This window comes from Cornus florida, unplaced genomic scaffold, assembly GCF_030987335.1.
Source record: "Cornus florida cultivar Cherokee Brave unplaced genomic scaffold, ASM3098733v1 CherokeeBrave_3.0.0_Hap2_Chr09, whole genome shotgun sequence".
Taxonomy (NCBI): Eukaryota; Viridiplantae; Streptophyta; class Magnoliopsida; order Cornales; family Cornaceae; genus Cornus; species Cornus florida.
The window spans coordinates 69648737-69658369 of record NW_026775579.1 but is presented as its reverse complement, the minus strand read 5'-3'; the positions used below and the strand labels follow the sequence as shown (position 1 = coordinate 69658369).

Below are 9633 nucleotides of genomic sequence, written 5' to 3'. Positions count from 1 at the left end.
AACCTTGAAAAGATGAAGATCAGCGAGGGATGTTGCAAAAGAATTGAGAGAGAAGAACCTTTCACTGGATTTACCTGAGAGTATTTGGCTTGACTAGAAAGATCTGAGTTACCATGAGAAAATAAACTGGAATCAATTAACAGTGATTTGTGGAGGGTACGACAAGGGAAAATGTGGATATGAAGGAGTGGTATATAAAGGGGAAGTGGTCCTGCTAACCGAGACATCAGGGAGTTAAGAAGATTCAAATTTTAAAGACATTAATTCCGAGGCCGACCGCTCGATGCCCTACGTGATCGTCTCGAACCGTCGAATCATCATTAGCCGTCAAGTCATCATTAGGTCTATTGATAATCACACCCTAATTAATAAGGGAGTGGTTATGGGAGCAGTTGAGGATACCAAAGGCGGCATGGGCCGGATTTAACCCACATGATGAAGAATGGGCCAGGCAAATGGCCTGGGCCTAAATCAAGCTGTCGTGAGGCAAGCCTAACGCCGAAGGGTGAAGCTGAAGGCCTGAAAGATGAATGGATCCATGGATACAAAAGCTTCGATGATGAGCCCAATGGAAGAAGGTAGTTAGGGATCTTCTAGAACATTGTAAACAATCTATAAATAGGAGAAAATTGAAGGAAAGTGGGGATCGAAATTTTTGAAGTGTAATGAAACTCTGTCAATTTAAAGAGAGAAAATTTCTTACATCTTCAAAAAGAGAATTTTGAGTTAAGTTTATTCGAGTTCCCGTTGATATTACGAAGAGTGTTTTAATGAGTAAAGATTGTATCTTTGAATGAAAATACCTCAATAAAGATACATTTTAAGTCACTAGACCTTTTTAATGTATAAAGATTGAATCTTTGAAAGAAAATTAAAATTTTTAGTTAAACTAATTCAAGTTTCCATTGAAGTCACAAATAATGTTTTAATGAGTAAAGATTGAATCTTTGAATGAAAATACGTCAATCAAAATACCTTTTAAGTCACTAGACCTTTTTAATGTAAAAAGATTGAATCTTTGAAAGAAAATGAGAGTTTTGAGTTAAACTTATTCATGTTTCTTTTGACGTCGCGAAGAGTGTTTTAATGAATAAATATTGAATCTTTGAATGAAAATACCTCAATTAAGGTACCTTTTAAGTAACTAGACATTTTTAATGTATTATAATTGAATCTTTGAAAGAAAATGAGAGTTTTTATCATGTATTAGTAAGTTATCATTTTGACAAACTCATATCTTACCCAAACTCCCTATGGTATATATCATACCAGTTACATGAAAGAAACAAAAAAAAAAAAAAAAAGCAAATTCAAGATTTGGATATACTCTTTATCTTATTCCATCGTTGTATTAAATGTCATATTTGGGGAGTATAACTTTTTAAAGGGATATATAATTATTATATTGTTCTCTTTAAGAATTACTAGTTGTCTTTTCAAGTTTGAATATTTATATAACCGAGTTTAATTTTTAAAAAAATTTAAAAGTATTTTATGAAAATATATAAAAGAGTGATACAATAACCCAACGAAATCACCGAATGGGCATCGAAATTGACGTGCTTTGCCACGTTAGATTCTCTTGTGCACATTTCTTAGAGTTTCTAATCCAAGTTTTTGCTCTTATTTTTATTACATACCCCACTTGTCCTTATTTTAATTACGTACCCCCACTCCTTCTCTCTCTCAAAATTTTTTAAATCTCTTTCCAAAATTCTCTCTCTCCTACGTATTCTATGGCCACCATATTCTCAATTCATAAATTTGTATCATACTAGAAACCTTTCAACTACTTATTCTTTTTCTGTTGCCTTCTCTCTTTGAAGAAGACCAACCAAATTAATAAGCCACTTTGATATAGACTAATAGACCTATTTTGATGAAGTTTAGATATTAGGGTTTATGTGCAAGATTTGAGAGAGAGAGAGAGAGATGGATAAATTTGTAAAGAGAAAAAATGATTACAGAGGAAGAAAATTTAGATAGAGAAAAGGTGAAGAAAAATTTCATAGAGATAAAAAGGAGATGGGTAAATTTTTAGATAGAGAAAAAGTTACAGAATTTGAAAGAGATGAAAAAGAGAGAATTCAAACCCAAATTTGAAAGAGAGTGAAAAAAGTGTACGTGAACGATTTCACAATTTGAAATCGTAAAAAGAGAAAAATGAAAGGTATGAAAAGAAGATAAAACTGAATATCATCTTTGTCATTTGCAGATTTTTTTTTTTTTTTTTCATTGTTATTTGAACTATGTTTTGTACATAAAACCTTCTAAACTATCACATTTAGTTGCAAAATGTCCCACTAACTTACCTATTTTCATTAAATGACCATAATACTATTTCTTATTAAATTACACTTGATATATTTTTCTTGTTGAAAAAAATTTTGAAAAAAATTCATATTAATTTGATGAAATATTCTTCATTAAATTTACAAAAGTTTGCCTTTAATTTTTTAAATTAATTATTTAAATAAAAATCTTAAATAGAAAATTTTGAAACAATTTAAGTAATTTTTTAATTTTCATGAATATATTACATCAAAAAGAAGATATATATATATATATATATATATATATATATATATATATATATTATGTAATTTATTAAATTTTTATGAATAGTTTTTGAAAAAGAAGATATTTTTTTGTACTAATTTTTTTTTTCAAGTGAGTTTAATAAATTTTATTATAATAAGTTAATAATTTTAGAAAATAATAGCTACAAATCTATTTATTTGTTTCCATTTTTATAATCAATTGATACTAATTATAAATTAAGTTAAATGGTATAATTAATATTTAAATAAGAAAAAATAATTTAATAAGAAATAAAAATTTAATAAAAAGGGTAAAATAGACTTTTGTAATGGATTTGTTTTTAATTGTAACAAATTAATAATTTAGGGAACAATCTTTAATTTAGGGGGTTAATTGAAAAAAAGTCAATAATTTCGAAAAGTTTTTTTTTTTTGCACTTAACCTTTATTCTATATAGAAATGTGATATATAAATTTAGAAAGTTGAGGACTAATTTACCACAACTAAATTGAGACTAATTTTATATTTTGTCCTAACATATGATTTAATTTTCCTATTTAAAGTACTGAAACAGATCACTTCTTACCACTGTGGGGCTGTACTTTGTTTCTCTCTTTCCAACGTCAGCATTCAAAGAAAAATGGCAGAAACGCCGATTCGATTCGGAATCCTTGGCTGTGCCGAAATTGCACGCAAGGTATCGCGAGCAATTACACTCGCGCCGAACGCCACCATCGCCGCCGTTGGCAGCCGCTCGATCGACAAGGCCACCAGATTTGCTGCCGACAACGGCTTCCCTCCGGCGGCCAAGGTCTACGGCAGCTACGAGGCCGTCCTCGACGACCCCGACATCGACGCCGTCTACGTCCCTCTCCCCACCAGCCTCCACGCGCGGTGGGCGGTGCTCGCCGCCCAGAAGAAGAAGCACTTGCTGCTCGAGAAGCCAGTGGCTCTCAACGTGGCCGAGTTCGACACGATTATGGAGGCGTGTGAATCCAATGGTGTGCAGTTCATGGATGCTACCATGTGGATGCATCACCCTCGGACGGCCAAGATGAAAGAGTTTCTCTCCGATTCTCACCGTTTCGGGGCACTTAAATCGGTATGTATATTGAAAATTAGCATTTACATTTAGTATGTGGGTGTATATTTATTGAAATTAGTTGCTTTTTCTTATTAATTAACCATTTAGTTACTTTTTTGTTATCTATGTTTTTCAATAATTACCCAATTTTGGATATAGGGGATTTTTCAATGTTGTGATGATGCTCTGAGCTGGAATTTTTCTTTTTTTTTATTTATTTATTTAATTTTTTAATTTTATTATTATTATTTTTTAATAAGTAATCTGAACTGGAAATCAATATGTGATTTTTTTTTTTTGATGGAAATGAATATGGTTGCTTGATTGAAGATTGAAAAAGTGTGTGTGTGTATATATATATCTGTATGTATTTTCTTGTATTCCAATCTTATTTTTTACTATTATTGTTTAATATCTAAAATGCTTTTAGCTCAGTCATTGAGAAAGATGATACATTAATAGTTTATTTTCATTAGTATTTGCAGTTGCATCAATTCTGTGAAGCATTAGCTTGCCTAATGATTTGTAGTTATAAAAATATAATGGATATTTCTGGTCACTACTCATACAAAAACTACTCATTCCCAATCAATATGGCATTTTGTTGGCCTATCAAAATGACTTTTATGTGGTGAAAATTCAAAACATGGCTTGTCTTGTTTTACTTGTTCATAATACATTATAAAAATGCAGGCTTCAAATAGCAGAAAGGATACCTAAGGTGGTGAAAACTTATGGTCGCAATTGGAGGCGTGTGGAGATTTTTTTAATGGAGGGATCATTGAACTTGAGTAATTTTAAAATGATTTTATCGTAAAAGTGCGTGTTTGGAGCTACAAGTTGCATGGAAATTGAATCATTTATAGATTTCTTATAATTCATAGATGCATTTACAATAATGGGGCATAACATATACTACCATATCCATGAAATGACGATAAATCACAATAGCGATATCATGGTTATATTGAAATGTATTAACCCTTGTTGGCACTTTGCAGCATTGCAATAAGACATGACATATCTGATTATGTTTGAAATTAGTCTTGCTATGTCCAAGTCATAATTATTAAAGACAAAGCATAGGAACTAGGAGGGCATTTAGGCCTCCTAGAGCCGGAAGTGCCAATATTCCCCTATTATGTTGATAATCATTGTTGAAGGTATTTAGGATTTTGAGTTCAATTTCTAGGTAAGTGTTAGTTGATGGAATTTATTGTGCGTGTGGACGGATATTGGTCTGTTTTCAGTGATGGAGTATAAATAAGTTTTGAGTGTGACCCCTGATTTGGGACTTTATGTGTTTTGTGTCTCTTAAAAATAGAAAACAAAAATATGTTTCTTATAATAATATGTTTAATTTACTTCTTCTTTGGTTTGAGTGATAGATTTAAGTTCTCTTCTAGTTCAATATGTTTGGATCTCAATAATTTGCATGATTGTTCTGATTATTACTGCTTGGTCATATCATATTCATTGTTAATCCTTTGTCAATCAAATATGAACTTTGGTCGATGAGCACAGACTAATGAGAATTGGGCAGGATAAGTGCAACAAAATATTATAGTTTATTCCCATCTTGTAAGAAAATTCCCAAACACTCCACTTCTGGTTCTGGTGGAACTGAAATTCCCTAATATGACATTTGAATTGGTTAGGTCAATATGACAACCAAAATTCACTTGCTTTTCATTATTAACTTGTGATTTTTATTTTTATTTTTAAATTTGTTTCTTAGTAGCTTACAACCATGACAAATCAAATTTGAATACGAGAACCACACTTTTGTTGTCCTGATCTGGGTTCTCTCTATCTGTTCCTTTTGCTTGATTTGCAATAGGCATATGGTATGATACTCTATAACCTCTTTTTACTTTCAAAAAATTACCTCAAGAAATACGATTTTATCACAAATTTTCTCAACTGTCTGCTAGCCAAATGCGCAAAGACACATGTTTCTCAAAGATAGAAACTTCCTTGATTGAAGAATGGGTAATTACAGTTCTGGCGTTTTGACTTTCTAATGGCCTTCTTGCCAAGCAAGCACCTGTGCTACTTGTGTGAACTCATTGGCGACAATATTTGCAAGTATGGTAAAAGTATTATTATTATTATTATTTTTTGTATGACATTTTTTTGAGTGGTAATTTCTGAAATCTATATACATAGTTGTCTAGGGTTGAGTTAAGGTAGACATCATGAGGGTCCAGGTGCATTATATGCATGGCAGACTTGTGGACATTAGATGTGATTAGACAACTAAAGAACCAGGGATCTGAGGGACTGGGGTGGCTACATTTCTTGGAAGTCCAAGGTGTAAAGTGTGAGGAATTTGTGATAAACTCCATTAATGCACTTGTTAGAGGATTCGAGGAATGATTTGGATGTACAACAATAGTCTAAAGATATGGTGGCCAAGGACCAAGGTGAAAGTGCAGGGAAGTCCAGGGGATGGGAGACTAGGTATTAAAGGAGGTAGTTCCTCAAGTTGTCGTATGATGCTTGGTTTGGAAGTCCGGAGTGTGTGATGGTTCCATAGTGCAGAGTGTTCCAGACTCCAAGGGTAGGCTTCCAAGGAGTTGGTCTAGACCTCAGGGAGACACCTTGGGAGATATAAGTGTAAACCCCAATCAAGGTGTCCAAGGCCTTAGAAGATACAGGTTAGAGTGAGAGTTCATCCCATGGTTCAAGGTGTTTCCAGGGTCACAATGTGAGCTTTTGAGGAGCTGGCCAGGACCTTGGAAAGTGACCCCAGAAAGTATACATATAAACTTCAACAAGTGTGTGAAGCCTTAGAAAATCCAAGTAGAGATAAGAGGGATGCTAGTTTAGAGAGAGAAATGTCTGTTATAGAGAGAGTTTGTGCTTCGGTTCAGGTGGTTGAAGAGTATTAAATGAGGGGGTGAAGGGTCCTACTTATAGTGGGAAAGAACGAGGGTAAAATGGTCATTTTCCAAGGTCTAATGCATAAGGGCCTACAGTCGGTATATAGAGGTCAATTCAAGGAAGTCATAATGAGATCAAAGTAATCATATATTGTATTGAATGTCAGCCTTGCTTCCATGGAGTTGTCATCACATTAAATGTAATTAGAGAACTAAAGACAATGATATCTGAGGAGTTGGGAAAAGGTGCATTCCAGGTGCACCGTGGTAGAGAAGGTTGTGTTTGAGGAAGGGAATGGGAGTAAGAAAAGGTTGTATTTAAGAAATGACCTGATCTTCATTACCAACCATCCCTAAGCCAAAGCATCCTTGAGCTTCAATTACTTGGCTCTGCCACCCTAGCCTTGGTGGCTCATCTGAGATGCTATGTTTCCGCAGAGGCACTTCCTTCCAACATTTGTGAGGGAAGTTCCTTGGAAACTCCAGAGTTAAACACCTGCAAAGAAGGGCATTTAATAAGACATAATATCAATTCAAATAATATGATCAAACAACTTTATAGAATTCTCAAAGACTTGAGGCATGAGAGTCTCCCTGAAAATTAAATGTGGGGTATCCACTTGTCTTTCCAAAGCATATACTTACAGATTCTAATCATTCACTCTCATCAACAAAATGAACTGATTGCACTCTTATAGCTGTACTGATCCTTGACTCTCTCTCTCTCTCACACACACACACACGCACAAACTGGACTGCATATCTTTTTAAAGTCTGTTCAAGCTATATGCATTAATGTCGATCACAAGAAATAAATGAGTAAAACTTGAACCTTATATTTTGTAAAATGTTTATTGCTTTCGGATGACTCTATTCGTTATAGTTCTCTTCAGCAACACTATAAAGAATCATTCTTGTAAGGTTGGAGGGATTTTCAACCATAAAGATATCAATGCTGTGTTCGTAGGCAAAAATAAGCCAACTATGAAATGATTTGACTTCTGCAACTAACTTACCCCACTTCTCTTTGATGCTTGAAACAGATGTTGATCTTGATTCTCTAACATACATATTTTTGCATCCTTTTCTTCTTTTTGCATGACTGACCCACTTGAATTGAGCTCATTTGGAGTTTTCGAACATACAACAGCAGTCAATTTTGAAAAGTGAGGGAAATCTTTTGAAATTACCAGCAGCGTTTTCCGCTATGGAGTGAGAAATTGAATCATATCCTTCCATTCATATGGCATAAGCCATTCTCGATACCCTTCCTCCTCTTTCCTTCTCCAACCCTCTCTCTCTCACACACACAAACAAACACACGGAGAGACTAATCATTCTTGTTTTTCTTCCAAATTGCGCCAACCTTTGCCTAGGTAGGCGGGGGACTGAGTTGCATGGAAATGGGTGATGTTTGCATCATTGAAAGATGAGTATAGAGTTCACTACATAGTCATGTATCATGAACAAGGAGGTTTTAATCTGAAGACCTTTTGTAATTAGTGAAGGGGTGATATCGCACATGTGACACTCCCTAGACCCACAGTGGCGGGAGTCTTGTTTCTTGGGCTTGCCCTTTAATTAATCGACACTTTATGTGGGAAAGATTATTTTCTACCAGTGGTGCGCAAATGGTTGGTGCCAGACCCCACAGTGGCGGGAGCCTTGTGCACTGGGCTAGCCCTTTAATTAACTGACTCTTTATGCGGAAATTTTTTTTTTCTACCAGTGGTGCCCAAATGGTTGGTGTGTGTGAGAGTTTTGGTGGATGAGATAAAGATACATGCTTGCATTTCAACAGTTTGGCTTGTGCTTATATTATGAATATCGTTTCTTCTTTTAAATATTGTGATAATCCATTCCATCTACTTCCACATTGATGATGCATGTGATTGAAATAACAGCCTTTTTCTTGTTGAATTCATGAGTCGTGGCCTTATTGTTGATGAATTATGTGTTTTCAAATTGAATATGCATCTTCTTAATCACTTAACACAATCAGTATTTAATGTGATCTGCTAGAAAAATGATCTCTTGTAAATCCCACAGGTACATAGCGTCTTTACATTTGCCAGTGACCCAGATTTTCTCAAGAATGACATTCGTGTGAAGCCAGATCTTGATAGCCTTGGTGCTCTTGGTGATGTTGGGTGGTATGCCATCAGGTCAATCCTATGGGCAGCTGATTTTGAACTACCTAAATCGGTGATAGCTCTGCGTGAGCCTGTTCTCAACGAAGCAGGAGTAATTCTATCTTGCGGCTCTTCTTTATACTGGGAAGATGGGAAGGTAGCAACCTTCCATTGCTCTTTTCTCTCCCACTTGACCATGGATGTCACCGCTATTGGAACGAAGGGAACTTTGCATCTCAACGACTTTGTTATCCCTTTTGAAGAGAACAAGGCTTCATTTTCTTTTGCTTCCGAATCTGGGTTCACGGAACTCGTGACAGGTTGGGTACCAGTGCCAAGCAAGCACATTGTCGTGACAGATCTTCCCCAGGAAGCTCTAATGGTGAAGGAGTTTTCTGGATTGGTTGGAGGTATTAAAAGAAATGGTTTGAAACCTGAGAAGAAGTGGCCTACTCTGAGTAGGAAGACGCAAATGGTTCTGAATGCAGTCAAGGCATCCATCGAGAAAGGTTTTGAGCCCGTCGAGGTTGGGAATTAAATATGGATTTTCGAATCTCCTCCCACTGAAATTGATCTTGTGTGTAGATCTTAATTGTTCTCACCCCATTGTGAGTTTGATTATGTAGTTGGCATGGTATAATTTCAAGGTTGAGTTGTGATTCAAATGTCACATTTATTTATATCTAATCAGATGTAAAAATATTAAACAAGACTCAAGTTTTTTTGCCACTTGATTTGATGGTGGAATTTGGATCATCTGCTGTGTATTGTCTAGTTCTGGGACCACCATCTCAAATATGGTCCCGACCAATCATAGCAAACGAATGGAGCCGTAGCAGCTAGTTATTGAAAGTGAGTAAATATTGTATGGAGATTTAGCGACGAATTTTTTTTTTTTTTTTTAATGGTATCATCACCGTTACTTCTTGACTGTAAACCGTCACAATATAGGGACGAACCAGTGACAAAAAAATTTCTTCACTAAAGGTTA

At 35.0% G+C, this 9633-nt stretch overlaps 1 protein-coding gene across 1 annotated transcript; it reads left to right on the top strand.

Annotated features, from left to right (window-relative positions):
• The first annotated feature begins 3115 nt into the window (after positions 1-3115).
• Positions 3116-9398, top strand: LOC132274255 (uncharacterized oxidoreductase At4g09670-like). The gene is made up of 2 exons (XM_059775488.1): positions 3116-3643; positions 8560-9398. The coding sequence occupies exons 1-2, from the start codon at positions 3182-3184 to the stop codon at positions 9178-9180; spliced, it is 1083 nt and encodes a 360-aa protein (XP_059631471.1). The 5' UTR covers positions 3116-3181; the 3' UTR covers positions 9181-9398.
• Positions 9399-9633: the final 235 nt, after the last annotated feature.